The sequence below is a fragment of the Cyprinodon tularosa genome, unplaced genomic scaffold (genome assembly GCF_016077235.1).
Source record: "Cyprinodon tularosa strain WSP-4 unplaced genomic scaffold, ASM1607723v1 ctg229, whole genome shotgun sequence".
Classification (NCBI taxonomy): Eukaryota; Metazoa; Chordata; class Actinopteri; order Cyprinodontiformes; family Cyprinodontidae; genus Cyprinodon; species Cyprinodon tularosa.
The window spans coordinates 131,933-152,796 of NW_024038856.1; the positions used below are offsets into that span (position 1 = coordinate 131,933).

General features: G+C 43.9%; 1 protein-coding gene across 3 annotated transcripts in view; it reads left to right on the plus strand.

Moving 5' to 3' along the window:
• Positions 1-20,864, plus strand: part of abca1b (ATP-binding cassette, sub-family A (ABC1), member 1B) — a 48,961-nt gene that overhangs the window by 15,859 nt on the left and 12,238 nt on the right. Inside the window, exons 6-34 of one of the 3 annotated variants that reach the window (XM_038286682.1) lie at positions 3,300-3,421; positions 3,566-3,769; positions 6,246-6,335; positions 9,795-10,035; positions 10,264-10,403; positions 10,638-10,754; positions 11,998-12,186; positions 13,650-13,855; positions 14,049-14,225; positions 14,309-14,531; positions 14,687-14,908; positions 14,997-15,201; positions 15,282-15,392; positions 15,885-16,059; positions 16,695-16,826; positions 16,915-17,192; positions 17,331-17,551; positions 17,644-17,719; positions 17,801-18,051; positions 18,195-18,246; positions 18,326-18,439; positions 18,517-18,674; positions 18,751-18,875; positions 18,953-19,051; positions 19,138-19,327; positions 19,743-19,837; positions 19,921-19,953; positions 20,033-20,138; positions 20,265-20,339. In XM_038286682.1, the coding sequence (XP_038142610.1) occupies positions 3,300-3,421; positions 3,566-3,769; positions 6,246-6,335; positions 9,795-10,035; positions 10,264-10,403; positions 10,638-10,754; positions 11,998-12,186; positions 13,650-13,855; positions 14,049-14,225; positions 14,309-14,531; positions 14,687-14,908; positions 14,997-15,201; positions 15,282-15,392; positions 15,885-16,059; positions 16,695-16,826; positions 16,915-17,192; positions 17,331-17,551; positions 17,644-17,719; positions 17,801-18,051; positions 18,195-18,246; positions 18,326-18,439; positions 18,517-18,674; positions 18,751-18,875; positions 18,953-19,051; positions 19,138-19,327; positions 19,743-19,837; positions 19,921-19,953; positions 20,033-20,138; positions 20,265-20,339 (4,427 nt within the window). The remainder of the gene's footprint in view (positions 1-3,299; positions 3,422-3,565; positions 3,770-6,245; positions 6,336-9,794; positions 10,036-10,263; positions 10,404-10,637; positions 10,755-11,997; positions 12,187-13,649; positions 13,856-14,048; positions 14,226-14,308; positions 14,532-14,686; positions 14,909-14,996; positions 15,202-15,281; positions 15,393-15,884; positions 16,060-16,694; positions 16,827-16,914; positions 17,193-17,330; positions 17,552-17,643; positions 17,720-17,800; positions 18,052-18,194; positions 18,247-18,325; positions 18,440-18,516; positions 18,675-18,750; positions 18,876-18,952; positions 19,052-19,137; positions 19,328-19,742; positions 19,838-19,920; positions 19,954-20,032; positions 20,139-20,264; positions 20,340-20,864) is intronic. The other 2 variants (XM_038286684.1, XM_038286683.1) reach the window with 2 other exon arrangements.

Sequence of the window (20,864 nt, forward strand, 5' to 3'; positions counted from 1 at the left end):
CATGTTGCTGCAGTCTGGAGTCTGACCGCTAGATGTCGCTAAAAGTTACACACTGTAGCTTTAATATTTGCGTTGCCTTAGAATTCGTTATTTATAATTACATAGGAGCGGGTCTCCCAGCCATGGAGGCAGACATCTTTGCACTACGGCAGCGCAGAGCCAACAAACTATTGCGAGATCGCCCATTACGCTCGAAAGTAACTACGGCAAGTTGAGAGAGATGAACTGAGACAGTACTGAACAATAGATGGCAGTATTATGCCTGAGAATACTATCTGTAAAATTATCTATGTAAACAAACCTCATCACTTGAGAAGGTAGGTGATGCGGACGTCGTGGAAGACATTTTGTCCCGTAACGCTCGCCGTACTGTTGGGGGGAGAAGCGTTGGGGGGGAGATGTTCATGTTGCTGCGGTCTGCAGTCTGGACGTTAGATGTCGCTAAAAATTACACACTGTAGCTTTAATTAAAAAAAAAAACATTTTTAAGCCTAGTCTTAAAAACAGAGTGTCCACCTCATAAATTGAAACTGGAAGTTGCTTCCATACGAGAGGAGCCTGAAAACAAAAACTCAACAGGCTTCACGTAGGCTTGCTTTGCTCCACCCTGCCCGCATTGTAAGTATTTTCATTACTGCCTTTTTTCTTGCAAGCTCAGGAGGAGGTCCAAATGGACCTGGGTAAGTGCTGACGCCTGACATGAACGAATGAATATTATCTACTGACGGGGATCAGGAAAAATATTGAGGTTTATGCTGGCGAGGTGAAAGGAAAAGTTCAACTGAAGAGCACAATGAACGGAGAGTGTCAAACCCAACATTATTTTACTATATAAAAACCTTAAACCATGCCTAAGGAATAATAAAAGAAACTTTGGCTTACTAAATTATACACAGGCGGGTGCTCTGTAAATGATAACCTAAGTCTGTTCCCTTAAGTCTTTCTCGTATTTACCAGATGCACGCCGTCATTCCAGGGCCAGCTGCTCTCTTCTGTCATGACTCAAAAATCAGATATGACATGTCTCATCTGTGTAATCTGGTACAATGATCTGACATTACTTCTTTTCTGTGGATAACAGACCCTGAAAGTTGTTCATTTTTGTTTTTAAAGAGTGTTTGTTTCGAAACCATGTTCATGGTTAACAGAGCCACTGTATTTGCGAGGAGGGGGTTCCACTGGATCCCCAAAGTGTGAATATCCAATACCTACCCTAGAAACTAATTTTAAAGTCCCTACCCTATTTTTTTTTTGCCATGGCTCAAGGAAAAGCTGTATTATAAACCCCAAAATTATAACTTTGGGGCAGATCAGATTGTGAGATATTTAGATTTTCTGATTCTCTTGCACAAATCATCAAATTAAAAGTGCCTTTTACTACTTCAGGATAGTCTGTGATCTGGGTGGCTAAGTCATTTTGTACATAAGGATATTCAAGACCAGCTTGACTTAGACTAAGCAGCCTCTCTTTCAGATGTTTTGGTTCAGACAATAACCATTCTCTTCTCAGAATTTAAAAGCAGAATAATTAAGGTCATCCAGGTTTTCATGTCTTCATACACACTTGTACCACCCTGTGGTAACAGATTTAGCATTAACATGAGCAAGCTGAAATAATTTAGACAAATGAGATTCAGACCGACTGAGTGCTGCTTCCATAATCCCTATAGCAGGTTCAAACCTTCCTCTAAGAATATTGTGGCTTATTGGATCAAAAGCAGCACTGAGATCCAACAGGGCAAGTACATATGCAAGTCCATTTGCTGAAAGGTCCAGCAGCAGGCAGAACCTGTCTGAGGTGTCGTGCAGTGAGTTTAATGGACTCAGTGAACTGGGGACACTGATTCAAGCAGACTTCTCTCTCTGTAGGAGCTCATTTAACCAATCACATCACTGGAATTTGCTGATGTGACACAACTGGTGTGATCCTCTGACCCGCCAATAACTGTCCTCAAACACAGAGCTTTCTGTCCCTCTGTGGCCCCTGTACCTCAGCTTGTGGAGATATGCAGTCACTGCTCATCAGTTTCAGCAAAAACTAAAATACTGGTGGTCATGCAATGTTCTACATGTTGTCCAGCCTCTGCATAGGTAGTCACATTGATAAAGGTTCTCTATTTGAGCTTCCGACCCAGAATTTGGGATGAATCTTTTTGGAAATTCATTTGGAGATTGGCAGGTGTCAGAGATGCCCTCTTCTGTGACATAATCTTCCTCTCTGCTGGAAGATGAACCTCAGATGGTTTGAAGATGACCTTTTAACCCCTCACTGGTTGATGAGCAGCATCTGTTCCTGCTCTAAGGTCATTGCTGTTGTATTTCCAGCTTTGCATTGCTAAACACGCACCTGGATGTTGCAGAGGTGCTCACACTACTGATTATCAGTTTATCAATAATTGGCTCCTTCCTTTCTGCTTCTCCAGGACCTAAAATGTTCAGTCAGGTTCTGCTGGTCCAGTTTCTCCCTCCCTGCTTCGGGTGGTGTTGACCTGAGAACCAGGTTCTGTTCATCTGATCTTTAATCATCAGAAAAAGATGACTGGGTTCCAGTTCTGGCTGATGTGTTTTATGTATTTTTGGTTTCTTTGTGCTTTAACTAATATTCAATTCAATCCATGACTGATGTTCTGACTGGACCCGGGAAGAAAACTATAAAAAGGTCCAGACCTTCAGCTCTAAGCTGGGTGAACCTTCAGCCGCCTGTTGAGACCTGCAGTCGGAAGGGGTGGGCGTGTGCACAGGGGCTTCATTCACACGAAATGATAGAAGTCAGTGGAAATTTTCCGAACATGTGAAGACCTGCTCCTCTGAAGCTGAGCCTAAGTTCTCAGCTATAACTCCAGGTGTTTTTAAATTCCCACAAATAATGTAGACGCTTCCTGGTTCAGCTGAATTAAGGATGATGCAGAGTCACCATAGTTTATCATGAAACCATGACAACAGGCTTGGTTTCATCAACTGCACTTGGATGTTTCCTCCCCCTCTGTGGTTTGTAATTGGTTATTGATCCTTGGGAATATCTTATAGGAGCTTTAACGCTGGGTGAGTACTGTCGTACAGCGAGGTTTAGTGGAACCAGATAATCCTGAAAATTTTGAATTAAAACTTCAGATTTAATCATGCAGCCTGGTTTCAGACCAGTAAAACTTCTCCTGCTGTCTGTGGACATTAACATGTCCCTGCGGGGACTGATCCCTGTACAGTTGAAGCACAAAAGCGGACAATTTAGAGGAGGAGGAGGACGACGACGTGTCGGGTTTCTCTGAGCTGTTCTGTTTGTCTGTTTTTTCCTCTCACAGGCTTCAAGTTAAAGCATTTCCTGCAAGACAATGAAACTCTGTCAAGCTTTCTGCAGTGGAACGCCTCCTTGTCCCAACACAGCATCCAGGAGATCATAGAAGCAGACGTTAACCTGGAGAGGGTGAGGAAACTCACTGTATAAGCTCAATTTTGACACAGGTTCACAAGATGATGAGTGAATGAAGCACTATGTCAGATTAAACCTGTGAGATAAGTAGCCTTAGATACTGTCTCAGCACCTGGTCTCCTCTGGTTTATGTCTCAGGTCCTCCTCAAAGGTTTCGGGGTTCACTTGAAGAACATGTGCCCAAGGAACGGTGGAACAGATGCCTTAGGGGACTTTGTGACGATCTCAGACCAGCAGGTGGCGTTGCAGGTGCAGGAGTTCCTCTGTCGAGCTCCGCCCACCTGGCTGGACATTGCTGAGGAGCACTTTATGAGCAACCTGGACTTCTTCAAACCCATTCAGGTAAGAACAGAACCACTCCTGTAAGTTCAAGGAACCGGATTGGTTGTCCTAAAGGTGAGGTGAAGTGACTCCTCCCAGTATCAACTACAAAGATCACTGCAGGTTTCTTCGGCACTAAGAGGAGTAGATACTGAATCTAAACCCATCTGGATCCGCAAATCCTATTCATAAGTAATCCTGCTCAGGATTGAGAACCCAGAGACCTTAAGTCTGCCAGGTTCTACCCTCTGTGCTGCCTTATCCAGTCACCCTGATCCTACCCAGTACCCTAAGCTCCCAACTGGTACTCATTGATTGTATTGGAGATTCCTTGTTGTCCCTCTATCCTTTGAACGCTGATGAAAGCAACCAAATTCTAGACTGGAACTGGGTCATACATAGGTCTCTAATTTCAGGACGAGAACCTCTTAGATCTGTTTTATTGGAGAAGAGTTTGTTTGAAACTCTGTTTCAGGTACATTAATGTCAGCTTCTAGCTTCCAGAGGGACCAGAGCCTCACCCTGAGATGTTTCTTAAACAGTTCAGTCTAGATCAGGTGTTTCTGGGACCGGTTTTTAGGTGGCATTCCAGGAATAGAAATTGGCCAAAAAAGTGGAACCAGTTAAGTTCTACTGAAAACAGACCAATGTTCCCTGAACTAGAAGTTTGTATAGGTATTCTGGGCCCTCAGTATGTCTGTCTGGCAGCTCTAATGCAGAGTTCTGTTGTGTAGTGGGTCCTCCCCCTCCTGGTCCCAAGGTCAGGTGACTTTAAGCAGGTGAGCTCAGAGTGCTTTGTGTGTGTGGGAGGATACGTGCCACGGCCTGCCTGCTGCGCTGCGCCTTGCCTCTCTGTGGGCCTGGTTTTTGTAGCCTGGAGACCCATTTTAAATGATCTGAAGCCTCTAAAGAAACAGGGTGTCACAGAGGCTTTGGACTCTTTTGTCTACTGAAATATATGAGTGGCACGTCAGCAAGTTTCTATGGAAATGGAGAGATTTCTAAGAGCGTCTGAGGTTAGCTGAGGACCTACTGTACAGCTAAACGTCACCACGTTCCAGGAGGAACAATTCAAGTCGATTCAGTTTATTTATACATTGGATAAAAAGGACTAGAGGGTAAACACAGCTAGTAACAGTAAAATCTGAGCCTGTAGCTGTGTAGGAGAATGGACTAAACTGTGAAAAACAGACCTCTCTATGATCTATAATGGATGATGACAAAACTGATGCCTCCCTGCAGGATGGTGTCTTAGAACACCAGACCAGATAAAGCTACTATACAAGAAAAGGTGGAAAAAATATAAAGTAAAAAGTTGAACAGAAATATGAATGTAGATAAGTAGAACTTAGCAGAGTGAGGGGAAAAAAAGTAGTTTGTCCTCCAGCAGCGTAAGCCTGTAGCAGCCTAACTATAGACCACTTTTCTGTTGGTAAATACTGATACTTATGCTGTGGTCAGAGGATAGCTGAATGCATAAACATGTCCCCTTGATGTTACTAGTCGTTCTCTGTGCTTGGGTAATAAATGGAGATGGGATCCATTTTGTTTCACCAAAAATGAAAAGTGGCAAATAAACTATTATTAACAATACAGAACAGAAAAGGTCAAGACTAGACTAGGAGGGAGCTGAGTGAGAAGGATGGAGTGAAATCTTTACAGGATGGTTAAAGAAAAAAAAAAAAAAAAGTCATATATACAAACATCCCAAGTCTGCCGGAAGTTTCGGCAGTCTCCCTGATATAGATGGTTCTTCACGGATGCCCGCGAGTCGGATAAATTATCCCTGATTTTTAGACTATGCAAGGGTTTTTTTTTTGTTTGTTTTTTTTCTTTTCTTTATGCAAGTGAGAGTGTGCAGGCAATACAATAATTTGTGCATCATGTGCGGATTAGGACTACTTTGATTGCACAGGCACAACAAGAGACAGCGGGTGTGGGGAGGAGGTTACTTGTGAAACCTGTCTGTATCTGTCTAAAGTGATGCTCTGTTCAACGAGCGTTCCAGGCGACTGGTTGTCAGAGAGTGTGCTGGTTGGATTAGTCAGAGAAATAAGCCAGTAAGTTTCTGTTTACTCTCTAAATAATTTTTTTTTATTTTTATATATATATATATATAAACAAGCAAAACAAAAAAAAGAAATGCAATCAACTGCTGAGTCATTTTTCATGAGTCATTTCTTGGATAGGTTACTTTTTATTTTCTAGAGAATGAAGAAGGGAAGCCTAAACATTTGTTAAATATGGAATTTAAATGACCAGTCCTGATGAAAGCTAACATCTATTTTTTTTAAAAATTGTTATCAGTGACCAAGTTCATGCTGTCTAAAGGAAATGGCTCTGATTCCTAGTTTGGTTCTTAGATGGGTTCTGAACTCAGTTCTAAGCTGAGTTCTGTATTTTTCTGATGCTAAATTAAAGCAGAAACGTCCATCTGGGATCCAGTTTCTCTCAGAAGTTGATGTTGAAAACTGAAGTATCCATTTGTGTTTTTCAGAGGGATGTCCGGTCCGACCCTGAAGCGGTCCAGCGGGTCGCTAAAGCTGCCAACAACCTACTGGAAAGTCTGGGTTTTCTGGCAGTCGAGGTAAGACTCCTGATTGGCTTAGCTGTCATTCAGCGTTCTCTTATCAGCATAGAGGAACCATCTCCTGCAGCTGGAGGTGTCCCTCTGTGGACCATCGGGGCCAGTGGGTTTACTTGGCGGCTCTCAGAGTCCCTGCCAGTCTTTGTGTCCAGATGAAAGCAGCAGAGATGGACGAGCTCACAGCTGAACAAAGACTGGAATGTCTCAGCAGGTTCCTTGTCCCTTCATGGAACAAAGCAACAAACACTCAGCATCCTGCTGAGACGCTGCAGACTGCAGGGGACACGCATGGGAGAGTCACGGAGTTCATTCAGTCCACCCAGGACTGCTGCTGTCAGAAGCAGTCCTATTAGAACCAGTGTTGGAGATGCATTCAAATGAATAAGCCTGTCTGCTGGGTCCTTGGTCTGCATGAAGCCCAATGTTCTTTAATGTTCTCAAAAGACCCTCTGAGAACCAGATTATCTGGATTCTGCTGACAGATTTGGAGACTTTAGACTGTTTTGGTTTGAATACAGATGGAGCCATGCCAGGTTTAGGGATTTTTTTTTTTATTATTAACCATATCTTCTTCTTCACATTACATCCTTCTGTTTGGATGGGGACATAATATCACGTGTGAAGCAAAACATTGGAAAGGTTCTGTAGAAAGAAGATAACCAGTTATCATCCAGTTCCTATGACAGCTGTTTCCGCCTTTGTTAAACCAAATGAACAGATATTGCTTTGTAGGAAAGCAGGGAAGCTGATGTGTACTTTCAGGTTCACAAGCCCTGTTTGAGGCTTAACTCTGCCTTAACGACTTTAGAAAGTTCTGAGTGGTGGGAACAGGTTGGAGGAGGTTTGACAGGGTGAAGTCCAATCCTGATGGCGGTACACCAGACTGATAGACCATTCCGCAAAGGAATCCTATCAGATCTTATTGATTCAGACTTGGAAATGTTTTTGAGGACAAACAGAAATTTCTTTAGAACATTGAGGTCTCATTAACAAAACATGGCTTGGAATCCATGCTTAAACTCTGGCTGAAAAGGGAGTAGGCAAAAAAAAAATACCCTGATTTCTAAAAATATGCCCGCACATAAAAACCAAGTAAACACAGCTGTAACTCAGACTTCCTATCCCTTTTCACACCTACATTAAACCATATAAGGTCCATGCAAAGCCCTGCATTAAGATCACTGTGAACCATTAGTGTTGTTTTAATGGTTACTATGCGACCACAGCCAAGAGAACACCGAATTTTTCAAAGGCAGAAATGGACGTTGGTTAGGGAAAGTTTACAGGCAATTTTTGCTGGCTGTAAAATTATGAGAATCAATTTCATTGATTAATTTATTTCCTAAAAGTTGCCTCAGCCAGAGAGTAGGTTTATTATTGATTAGATTCGACAATTCCTGGCGAATTCACACTGCTAAGAGGCATTTTTCAGTAAATCCAGAGAGGTTAACAGGTGTAACTAATGAAAAACAGGGAAAAAAAACCAAAAAAATAATGGAAAGCACATATAAATAGGATTTAATGAGGGCAGAAATGGGCTCGTTTTGCCTCATTCATCTTAATATATATATATTTCCTAATCTTTTAGGGATTAGTTTAAAACCTTAATAAACAGACTTGAGCAATGGAACCTTGTCCATTTTTGAACAATATCAAACAGGCAAAATATTTATACCTATAATTCATTAATATATTTTAAATTCTATGTTTACGGCTTGTTTTATATTTGTGTTTTTTTGAGAATTGTGCACCCAAGCTTTCCTGTTTGTTGGTTTTGTGCAAAAGCACGCTTTATAAATCAGAGGGTTTTCAGCTGCTCCCTGCTTTTCGATACTGGTTTGATGGGACTGGTGTCCATGAGTGAACTTGGAGGACCCTTTTATTTTCTTCTGGTAATCAGACCTTATGAAGGAGCACAAAACTGATCAAAACAACACCTCTTGCAGCAGTGTGTCACATAACCCCACCCCTCAGGCGTGCAGAGGGTACTGTCCAGTTTTTATGCTATCCGTGTAGCTATCTGGATCATGAATGCACCCAGAGTCAAATCTTCATCAACAAGTCTGCAGCTCCACGACCTACTTGTCCAGTTTTTTGGTTCTTTGGATCCTTATGTTTCCATTGCAGCAGTAGAACAACCTGTGTCTAGATCCAAATAACATCACAGATCCTCTCTGGAAATGTGTTTGGTAAAAGAGGCCTGATTCATATCTAGTTTGGTGCAGAGGGTCCTAAGGAGAAAGAGCTTCTCAGAAGAAGCCCAGCAAATTGCAGATGATCTTTAAGTTGTGAAAGCACTCCTCAGCCATAGTTCCCTCTAAGCAGGTGTTCATCGTTTTAGATTCCTTCAGTAAATGATGGGTCGACACCAACAAAATGAATCTGATTAGCCTGGAGCGAAATTCTAGATCACTTCATGAAGATGGATCTGTAAAATACTCCAGCTCATGTACTCCGGTCAGCTGCAGATTCCATCTTCTGGGTTCTTTTCCATTTCCTGCAATTCTATAGAGCTGTTTGTCTGTCGTTTTTCTGATGCAGGTGATGTCTGAGGTTTCCTGCCTGGATAATATTCTGCCTACATAATAAATGATCTCAAATCAGGTTTCTGTAGAAATAAATTGAACTCCAACTCCATGGACCATTTTGATTTCATCTTTAGTTCCTCCCAAAGGGGAAGGGAAGAGGTGCAAGAGTTCCTGCAGATAAATAAATGCAGCTGATCTTGATAAGATCTGGACCCTGTTGGCTGAGAGCTGAACCTCTGATCTGAGTCCAACCACTCATATCCAAAACTAACCTAATGTTATGATGGGAGTGACGTCCTCCTCCTGAAAGATGTGACTCAGAAACAGCCGCCAGGCTGAGATCTCTGAAGTGGTTTCACTTCTGCTTTCTAATGGTCTGACCTGCAGTTACCTTAGACTGCTTTACCTCAGCCCATAGATGACCTGTCTGTTTTCACAGCTGGCTGTTCCTGCAGATGTTCATCTTGTCTTGCAAATGGTTTGTAGGTTTTCTTGATGTGCCTAGGCTGCCTCAAAGGGGCTACTCTGCTGCAGATCTATGCTAGATGAATGTGACTGAAAGCTTTTTGTTGTTTTATTTTCCTTTAAGGGTGATCCACAACCCCAACTTTTTTTATTTATGTATTTACTGTGGTGCCAATGCAGAAAATATCCTAAAAATGGATTTGGGTAAAAAATGTTCCATAGTTCCAGAATCCCTGCAGCTGGTTTTGCAAACTTTGGGAGTTTTTTTTTATTTCAAACAGTTATTTTTGTTTAGTTTAGTTTTTCTGAAGATCCAACGTTTACCATCTTGTCTCTCCAGATTTATGCACATGTATGTTTTTACTTTCAATGCTAAATAAAAAAAACTTGATTTTCTGCCCTGAAACCCAGAACTGAGCTGTACCCCCCTCATCCAGTCTCACCGTTCTCCCTGGTTCCTCTGCAGCTGGCCGGGATGAAGAGCTGGGTGGACCTGAGGAACGAGATCATCTTCCTGACGCAGAACGCCACGTCATCCCCCAGCGTCTTGTACAAGGCGGTCTCCAGGATCGCGTGTGGTCACCCCGAGGGTGGCGGGCTGCAAATCAAGTCTCTGAACTGGTATGAAGACAGCAACTACAAGGCTCTGTTTGGGAACCACAACAGCAGTGAGGACGACAACTCCGTGTTCTACGACAACACCTCCAGTGAGTCCTTCAGTGGTTTGGCTGCTTTCATTCAGCACTTCTATGAGCACTTCAGCACTTCTTCTAGGTCTCATAGATCCATTTCTAATGTGATTTGATCCAACATCACAATGAAAATAGAACCTCAAGTTGCATTTAAAGACTGACTGTAAATTGCAGTTTCAGATTGGGAAGGAAGGAGCTTTGAGTGTGTCTAGTTCTGATCCTCAGACCTGTTTGTGTTTGTAGCTCCATTCTGTAACAGTCTGGTGCAGAAGATGGACTCCAACCCAATGTCCCGGATGATCTGGCAAGCCCTAAAGCCTCTGCTGCTGGGGAAGATCCTGTATACCCCCCACAACCCTGCCACTCAGAGGATCATTCATGAGGTAGGATGTCACCGTTGGTGTCGGCTGCAGAGCTTCTTGTCCTGGTTAAGGCTGAACCAGTTACCACCGTATGGGCAGAAGTCATTTTAACATTGAATTGGTCAGAACCGGAACAGCTGCATCAATCAGATCAAAAATCTGTTCCCCTACAGGGGTGGCTAGCTCAGGGTGGAATAAAAGATGGAACTGTAGGCTGGGATAGAAATGTTCTGTGTGCTTCTGTGGTGCCTTCAGGTGAACCGGACCTTCCAGGAGCTAGGTGTGTTCAGGGACCTGGGCAGCATGTGGGAAGAGATGAGACCCAAAGTCTGGGACTTCATGGAAAACAGCCAGCAGATGGATCTGATGAGGGTAAACAGGCTCCACCCACTCCCTCACTTTATCCCTGGTGTTTACAGGCCAAGGTGGGGCCTAAGAGGCTCCACTATGACTATAAATGTCAATATAGACGTCTGAATTTTAAAATGTCAGTCAATGACATAAATAAATTTAAGATTTTTTTTACGATCCAATGTTTCATCTGTGAGAATGAGTTAAGGAGGTACAACTTTCTAAGACCTCCAAGTCACATATTACAAGTACAAATCAACTCCTGATGAAGCTGTTGCACTCCTTACCACTTGGTGGTGGTGAAGCAACTGAAAGTAGTTCACCAACCGCCTTTAAACGAGAAGAAGACCAAAACATAGCCATCAATTGAACAATATTCAAGCCTGCATTGAAAACTTTTCAGCAAAGATATAATTGGTGCATTTGAATTCATGGGCTGTGTCTTCGAAGGGATGCAAATTTAAACACGTCCAGCGTTCCATGGCTTTCACCAACGTATGCTCTGTCGCTTAGCAACCGTGTCAGCTGAAATTTAGATTCATAAATGATTTATACTTGAATTAATTAATTATTAATTTTATTTCAAACAAACATAAATCGTATACGTACATAAGTTGTAATCCATGTATCTCATAAATCAATTAAATGAAATTTCGAAAAGGGGGTGAGAAGACATTTAGAATTTATTTTTTTTTTTTTTTTTTTTTTTTTTTACTTCTACCCATTTATACCTTTGTTCAATTTTCTTTTACCACATACATTACATTTGTTACATATGTAAGAACTTTTGATGGCACTTCTAGTTTTTCTAAAGTGTATTTTTTGTAACTTGTATTCTCACAGCTTAAACATCTGCCAATTCCATGTATGAACTGATAAGCAACTTATATAGATCTTAAATTTAATTTTGCATACTGTCTTATATTTACATTTAGACACCGACACATCATTTTTTTTATTGTCAGTTGGCTCATAATCTAATTCAACCTCTTACTCACCTCTTTTGCGCCTTCCCTTCTATTATCAATAGGCCTCAATCCTCTGAGTTGGCAAAGATTGTTGCAAAAACAAAGAAATTGATTTTGTTTTTGGTTGCTCTAATCACATTATACATTTCAGCATAAAAATATTTCCTCAATAAAAAATGGCGTAAGAGGATGTGTGTGTTTAGAAAACCTAACCTTTTTTTAATCTATTAAATGCATCACCGTTCAGGATAAATGGATGTCTCCTTATTTCCTCTTCTTCTTCTGGATCCTCTCAGACTTTTCTGAAGAACAACATCACAGCAAGCGTCTTCCACGCTCGGCTTGTTGACACTGATTGGACTGTGGCTGATGTCTCCAACTTCTTGTCCAAGGAGCCAGTGGCTCAGCGTGGCGGCGCCCTCACCTGGAGGGAGGTGTTCAATGAGACGGACAAGGCCATCATGAGTATATCGCAATTCATGGAGGTCAGTAATTTCCTGCTGGTTCTGATCCCGCATCACACCAAACCCTGTGTGTTTTTGTTTTGTTTTTGTTTTTTTACATCAGAAACAACTGAGACCTGGTTTGACTCATTTACTATGGACTGAATTAACACCTGATATGTAGTCTTTGTCTGATGAGCCTAACCCCTCCCACTTGCTTCGTTCTCTTCAGGGCTCCTCCAGCTCTTTCTAACAGCAGCATCTTCTCTTTCTTGCTTTATCTTGTCCATGACACATCAGTTGTTTATTCGAACATGCAAATACTGATGGTGTTGAGCTGTAGTCACAGACTGACAAAAACAAAAAAAAAGAAATCTGGTACGGAGGCTCTAAATAAGTCCAAAGGATGCTGATATTGAGGGATACTTAATGAAGCCTTTTGAGGGAGGAAGGAGAGGCTCTTTGGCCTAATCAGGATGGAACGTAAAAGATCATCTTAGTGGATTCATGGATGAAGAATGAAAGGCAGACCTGAAGTCCGTCTTCTGATTGGACGCGCTGCGAAGACGGAGCACATCCAGTGAAGGGTTGAGACGGTCGGTAAAATGTTCGGTTTTAGATGGTAACCAAAACTTTGAGTTGATGAGTCACCCAAGCAGCTTATGCTGCTGTAAGCACTTCAGCAAAATACTCTTTCTGGAAGAATCCATCAGTCAGTCCTTCTGCAGAACACAACTTTAACAGTGACAGTATGGATTTTTGCACTAACTTTTAGTTGATAACCAAAGTTAGGTCTGGAGTCAGAAGAAAAGAACTGGACCAGCTACTGCTGCTAGGTTCACTGACCACTTTCTCTCATGTTGGGGTGTAAGAGCAGCTGATGCAGCAGCTTCCGTCCTCCTGTAGAGGTCCTCTACAGGGAACAGTTGGCTGATTTGTTCCTCCAATCTGCTCCCTAAGGGTCCTTTTATTCATGTGGTGTTTGTTTGTTGGTCACCTGTCATCTCCCACTTACTAACCGTGTTCTTTAGAAGCTGAGTGAGCACAGCACGTAGTTTGACTGATGATCTCATCTTTTCTCTCAGTCAAATTTCCAAGAAACTTTCTCAGTATCTTTTCATGTCTAAGCTTTTTTTTTTCACCCAGGAAACCTCCTCAGTGGGAAATCAACTTCCTCTTTGTTTCTTTTCTTACCATTGTTGAAACATTACTTCTTCTTTCCGCACTTTACATAGGATTATACACTCTTTACCCAGTTTTAGTCCTCTATCATAATCAGAAACACTTTAAACAAACTATTCTTTACTATAGAATCACGTTTTTTTTTAAACAAGGCAATCAGATTAATTAATCACCATGGCTCTATTTGACAGATTTTATGATTCCTTCCCCTAAAACTAGGCAAAGGTCTCAGGTTGTGAATACTTTATATCGGGATTATCGGTTTTTGCAGTGACACATGGGAAGATCTGATCTTATTTACTCAATGTCAATGTCTTTCTCAGTGTGTGAACCTGGACAAGCTGGAGCCCGTCTCTAGCGAGGAGCAACTCATCAACCGCTCCATGCTGCTACTAGAGAACAGGAAGTTCTGGGCTGGGATTGTTTTTCCCGACATCGCTCCAAACGCCACCAAGCTCCCACCTAAAGTGGACTACAAGCTCCGCATGGACATTGACAACGTGGAGCGGACCAACAAGATCAAAGATGCGTAAGTTTATGATGGATCGTCTGGTTCTGGACCCAGTTTACTTCTGAAAGTGGTTGCGGTTCCTTTCCCTGCCTAAACCTGGATCTAACTGCCTGCTCAGCATTCATGTAGCAGTGGTTCCTTCTTGTTGGAGTTTTTTTTTCCCCCCCAGACTTCAATGTTCCGTTTTCTCTGTCCTCTTCCTTATCCTCAGGTACTGGGACCCTGGTCCTCGGGCTGACCCATTTGAGGACATGCGGTACATCTGGGGTGGGTTCTTGTACCTGCAGGACGTCATTGAGCAGGGTATCATCAGAGCGGTGACGGGCACCAAGGAAAAAACTGGAGTATACATCCAGCAGATGCCATATCCATGTTACGTGGATGACATGTAAGCACCGAGTCAGAGTACAGAGTCTCCTCCTCACACTCTTACTGTCTTACATGTCCTCCTTGCTGTCCTTTCTGTTGCAGCTTCCTGCGGGTGATGAGCCGCTCCATGCCGCTCTTTATGACCCTGGCCTGGATGTACTCTGTGTCCATCATCCTAAAGAGCGTGGTTTATGAAAAGGAGGCCCGGCTGAAGGAGACCATGAGAATTATGGGCCTGAATAACGGCATTCTGTGGTTGAGCTGGTTCATCAGCAGCCTGGTGCCTCTGCTGATCAGTGCTGGACTGCTAGTCCTCGCCCTAAAGGTAACTTGCCTAAATCACTTAGCCATCCTGGAGCTGAAGGTGTTATGCAGTTTTCAGTGGTTTCCAGACTAAAGGATCAATATAAAGTAAAAGAATTCAGGAGCAAAGTTCTGTCTCCCATGCTGAACTATTTCCTCGCCATCATTGTTTTGCAGAAGGGAAACCTGCTGCCTTACAGCGACCCTGGCATCATATTCCTCTTCCTGGGATCTTACGCTGTTGTCACCATCATGCAGTGTTTCCTCATCAGCACAGCGTTTGCTCGCGCTAACCTGGCCGCTGCCTGCGGAGGGATCATCTACTTCACCCTTTACCTGCCCTACGTCCTCTGTGTCGCCTGGCAGGATTACATCGGATATGGTGTCAAAGTGTTTGCTGTGAGATGCCCCACTTTTCCTTTGGTTTGCTGCTGTTACTCCAGGTGTTTACTGGCCAGTATAGATCACATGTCCTGTCGCCCTTCAGAGCCTGCTGTCCCCAGTGGTGTTTGGGTTTGGCTGCGAGTACTTTGCACTGTTTGAGGAGCAGGGGGTTGGGATCCAGTGGAAGAACTTGGTGTCCAGTCCTCTTCGGGAAGACGAGTTCAGCCTTCGCACCACCATCATTATGATGTACTTTGATTCCTTCCTGTATGGAGTCCTCACCTGGTACATAGAAGCTGTCTTTCCAGGTAACGTTTTTCTCTCTGAAAGGTTCTGGATTCCTGAACCTGGTCCTCTGATGGTTGACCTCTGTGCTGGCTGTCTTCAGGTCAGTATGGGATCCCTCGGCCGTGGTACTTCCCCTTCACCAAGTCCTACTGGTTTGGAGAGAAAGGAAGTTCCGACAAGATTCCCCTGAGTAGAAAAGGAAACGCTGCAGGTTAGATATTCTTAAAACTTACCTGCAACACATGAGACCATTGTGATAAGACATTTTTAATTAGCAAAAAGGATAAGACACTGTTTCAACAGAAAGAAACCATTGATCTTGGCTTTGTGTTTATTCAAAGGCAAAAAGCAGCCCCTGAAGGCACATATTGCAAGGATCAGTGAACATTGTGCCCTAACTTGGGTTTGATCAGGCTTTTTAACATCTGAGGCAAACAAACATTTGGTGAGAAAAACACGTGTGGAAACAAAATGATCAGATGCAAGAAGACACAACAACCTTTAGGAGACATGGGTAATAAAACTCTGGCATCTGAACCCAGGTGATAAATTCCTCTTCAAGGGCAGCCGAGATGCGGGGAGAGTTGGTAGAATAAGTTGGTTTAGAAAATGCAAATACAACAGCATCGCTGATAAATGTACATCAAACGTACTCAAAGAAACTGGCTAAACACCAGGATACGATGTGTATTCCTGTTTACAGCAGTGTGTGTAGAGGAGGAGCCAGCTCACTTGCAGCCCGGTGTCTACATCGAGAACCTGGTGAAGGTTTACCGTCACGGTAAGAAACTAGCAGTGGATGGACTGACTCTGGGATTCTACGAGGGACAGATCACTTCCTTCCTGGGACACAATGGAGCTGGAAAAACGACCACAATGTGAGTCTGGGACCTCCCCTGTTGTAACCTTGTTAAACAGAAAAATGGAAGGTCAGGTTAGGGTTCTGATCCAGACACAGTTTAAAGAGGCAGGCTGTCTAGAGTATGGATGCCATCTCCTGGGTCAGGTAGATGAATGGGTTGCTTTCATGCGACGTCATGAAGCAGTTGGAGGGCAGGGAAGTACAGTTGCCATGGATCTGTCGTGTGAAGAAATGGCCGATTTGTTCCGTTTATGGCCGCTCTACTTATTCCAAGAGAAAGGGATTACTATCAAGTTTCAAAGGCTTTTGTCTGTTATAGTGAAAAAGGTAAAAACACATAACAAAGCAGACAAAAGTAGGTTTTAAATCTGAATGCGAGGAGAGTCCGTCTGCAGCCGCTGCTTCACCAGCGGTATGGAGCTCTACCAATGGTTAATTGTTGGTTTTGTTTACCAGAGGTGGGTAGAGTACCTAAAGATTCTACTTTAAAAAATACGAATTAATCATATTTTTACTCAAGTAAAAGTAAAAAGTAGCCCTTTAAGATATGACTTAAGGAAGAGTAAAAAAAGTACATAGAAATGAACATACAACTTACATTATTTACACAATATACGTATAGATCCATCTAGATGTGCATCCATCCCTTAGGTCCATCCTAACTGGCTTATTCCCACCTACTTCTGGAACCGCCTACATCCTGGGTAAAGACATTCGGACACATCTAAGCGCCATCAGACAGAGCCTCGGTGTCTGTCCTCAGCATAACGTCCTATTTAGCATGTAAGTTCCCTTTTTAAGCATCTCGCAGCTTGAACATGCGTCTCCAGTTTTTAGTGCGACCCATTCTGTGCTGCTCCGCCCCCCACAGGCTGACAGTGGAGGAGCACATCTGGTTCTATGCTAGACTCAAAGGCCTGTCAGAGCAGCAGGTCTCAGGTGAGATCGAGCACATCCTGCAGGACACTGGGCTGCCTCAAAAACGAAAGTCCAGGACCAGCACTCTGTCCGGCGGGATGCAGAGGAAGCTGTCAGTGGCCTTGGCCTTTGTCGGGGGAGCCAAGGTGGTGATCCTGGATGAGCCCACAGCTGGAGTCGACCCGTATGCCCGCAGAGGAATCTGGGACCTACTGCTGAAGTATCGACAGGGTGAGGCTGTCTTATTGGTCTGGTCTCTCCAGCCTTTTAAAAAAAATTTTTTTAATATAATGTTAAGGTGGAACAAATGACTTTTTTTGTTGTTGTTTTATAATGTTAAGGCAGAACCAATGTCTCCTCTACCCTCAGGTCGGACCATTATCCTTTCCACCCACCACATGGATGAGGCGGACATTCTGGGAGACCGCATTGCCATCATCTCTCACGGCAAACTGTGTTGCGTGGGCTCATCTCTGTACCTGAAGAACCAGCTTGGGACAGGCTACTATCTGACTCTGGTTAAGAGGGACCCTGAACCCTCCCTGAGCTCCTGCAGGAACTCAGCCAGCACTGTTTCCTTCACCAAGAAGGTTTGGGACCTTTAGCCTGCAGCTGCTGATTGACTCTCTACAGACTTCCTCCTCCTCCTGCTGTGTTCTGATCCATCCTGATGTTGTTTCAGGATGAGGAGAGCGCCTCGGTCAGCAGCAGTGACGCCGGACTTGGCAGCGAACATGAAAGTGAGGCAGCCACCATCGGTGAGCTCCCTGTTTCTGCGCACCATTTGATTTTCACATCCTCAGGTAGAGCTGATCCGTTTCCTGTGTCTCCGTCCTCAGAGAATGGCCCCGCTGCCTCCATCTGCACACCCCCTTACGTCCCGCCGGACACATCCTTTGTTTCTAGCCTCATCCTGCGACACGTCCCCGCCGCCCGCCTGGTGGAGGATTTGGGACATGAGCTAACCTATGTGCTGCCGTACAGCGCTGCCAAGGATGGTGCCTTTGTGGAGCTCTTCAAAGATCTGGACCTGAAACTCCATGAACTTGGGATCTCCAGCTATGGAGTGTCTGACACAAGCCTGGAGGAGGTGTGGTTTTGTTCAAACACAGCACAATTTTTGTGCTTCAGAAAGGTTTTTCAAGAGTTTTGGGGGTTTTAGAGAAAAAGGAAACAATCATCTCTTTTCATTTGTTGTCCAGCTGCTTACTCATATCTTTTGTGGTTTGGTAGATTTTCCTAAAAGTGGCTGAAGATAATGGAGTGGACACTGAAGTGCCCTCAGGTGAGCAGGAGATATGCTATGAGTACTATTCCCTTCAAAATAAGAGTGTGGAACCTGTTTCAGGCTGTTCTGTGTTCAGATGGGACCCTTCCTGTTTGGAGGCGGAGGAGGACTCACGCATTTGGAGGAGGAGACAATCAGAGCTGCCTGAGGCCAAACGCAGATGACGACGACGACTCTGAGGGAGACGCTGGTACCTACCGATACATGGCTGTCACCATCACCTATTTTCTGTGTGATGATGTTCATGTGACGCAAGTTTCCTTTCAGAATGCAGGGAGACGGACTGGCTGAATGGCGTGAATGGCGCAGAGGGGAAGGGCTCATTCCAGGTGAAGGGCTGGAGCCTGAAGAGGCAGCAGTTTGTGGCGCTCATGTGGAAGCGTTTCCTGTATGCGCGGCGCTCCAGAAAGGGCTTCTTCGCCCAGGTACTCACTTGTGAATCTCTGTATCCTATAAGTTTTGATTGTCCGCTTAGTGTCTAGCTTGTGCTTGTGTTTCTAGATCGTTCTTCCAGCTGTGTTCGTCTGCATCGCTCTGGTCTTCAGCTTCATTGTGCCTCCGTTTGGAAAGTATCCTGATCTGGAGCTGCAGCCTTGGATGTATGAAGACCAGGTCACCTTTATCAGGTAAGCTGCAGTCCCGCCGTTAAGCTGTGGGAAGATCAGGTGTGTGTGCTGGAGTCTAACTATCACTGCCCCAACAGTGAGGATGCTCCAGGTGATGACAACATGCAGAAGTTACTGAACTCGCTGCTGGATCCTCCGGGCTTTGGCAGTCGCTGCATGGACAGCCATTCAATCCCGTAAGAACTCAATCAGTCAGCAAACGGTGCTCCACCTCTGTACAGGGTTACATGTTCACGTTTCTTTGTTTGGCCCAACCCATTAGGGAGGCCCCCTGTACCATGGGGGACGATGACTGGAGCACTCCTGAGGTTCCTGATAGTGTCCAGCAGCTGTTCAGCTCCAGAAACTGGACCATGAAGGATCCATCTCCAGCCTGCTCCTGCACACATGAAGGCAGGAAGCGGATGCTGCCTGAATGCCCAGCAGGTGCTGGTGGTCTGCCCCCGCCGGAGGTCAGTATTTCATCTAATTACATTATTTTGGGGTGGATTAGAGATGGAGTGATTTCCTGACTATTGCTCTGATCGGATTGGCTGCTGATCGTGAGTCTGAACCTCATGAAGCTTAAACTACAAACATAAACTGTAAAGGCTCCATGAGGAAAGTCAACAGGTCCATCCCTGCAACAATCAGGAAGTGGTCCTGAACCAGATCTGAACTTACCTGTGATTATAAGGAGAAGGATCCTATTTTAGAGCTGCTATTTTCTGACACGTGCTGCCATCTACTGGAGCAACAACTAAACTACCATGATGAAATGCTTCAGTAGAAAAATGCACTAAAATTCTTAGATTCAGCAGAACCAACAGTTCTGTCTGTTTACATGTCGGACTTAATGAAATGAAAGCTGCATCTCTTTGTGTTCAGATGAAACTGAGCGCCTCAGACTCCCTCCAGAACCTGACTGGAAGGAACATCTCCGACTACCTGGTGAAGACATACGCTCAGATAATTGGGAAGAGGTGAGGCCATCAGAACCTAGATGAAAATGCACTTCTAAGCCTCTTCAGTGTTCCAGACTAAAGTTTTCCATCTTCTCTCACAGCCTAAAGAACAAAGTCTGGGTGAACGAATTCAGGTCAGTTTCTGTGTCTGCCACTGCTGTTCCAACCTCATGACCTTCATGACATCACTCAGGTGCTCTGCTGTCTCTGCAGGTACGGAGGTTTCTCCTTAGGGGCCAGGAGCACGCAGGTTCTCCCACCAGCCAATGAGATTGATGATGCCATCTACAGAGTGCGAAAGATCTTTGAATTACAGAAGGTGGGTGAGAGAAAAATTCTAAACAGTTTCACTCCCAAAACCAGGGAGATGTTGGACCTCAGAACATCTCCTTCTGATCCTTCAGGGCTTAAATCTGAATTCCTAAAATCATATTTCTCTCTACAGGGATCTGCTGCGGACCGATTCCTCGACAATCTGTCTGGCTTCATCAACGGTCTCGACACAAAGAACAATGTGAAGGTAAGTCGGGGGCAGTTTTTATTCAAGGTTTACCTTTAGAGGTTTTTGTTCAACACAAAATAAATACTGGGGGGAAAAAAAAAACTACTGATAAGTTTAGAAAATAGAACTTTGTCAAAAGTGCTTCTTTTTAATGTAACGTTTTGATCTAGATGCTTTAATCCAGGTGTGTTCAAAGTAATTCCTCTTGGAGAGGTTCCTCTGCTTTCACATACTTGATTCAGATGATTGCAGCTCAGTAAAGCTTGTTAATCAGCCATCAGTGGAACCTAATGGCTCAGAATCAGGAAAACATCAGGAACATGCAGGTGAGGTGGTGTAATCATTCCTCCCGATCAGGTGTAGAAAAGAACAAAGCTGCTTTTCTTTAATGAGACGGAGCGTGGGGTTCATTACTATCCACAAATACAATGTTTTAGCGTAACTATAGAGATTGTTCTGGATAACCTGAGCCACTCTAACTATAAGCTTTATCAAAAAGGAAAGTTTTAAGCCTGCCCTTAAAAGTAGACACTGTGTCTTCCT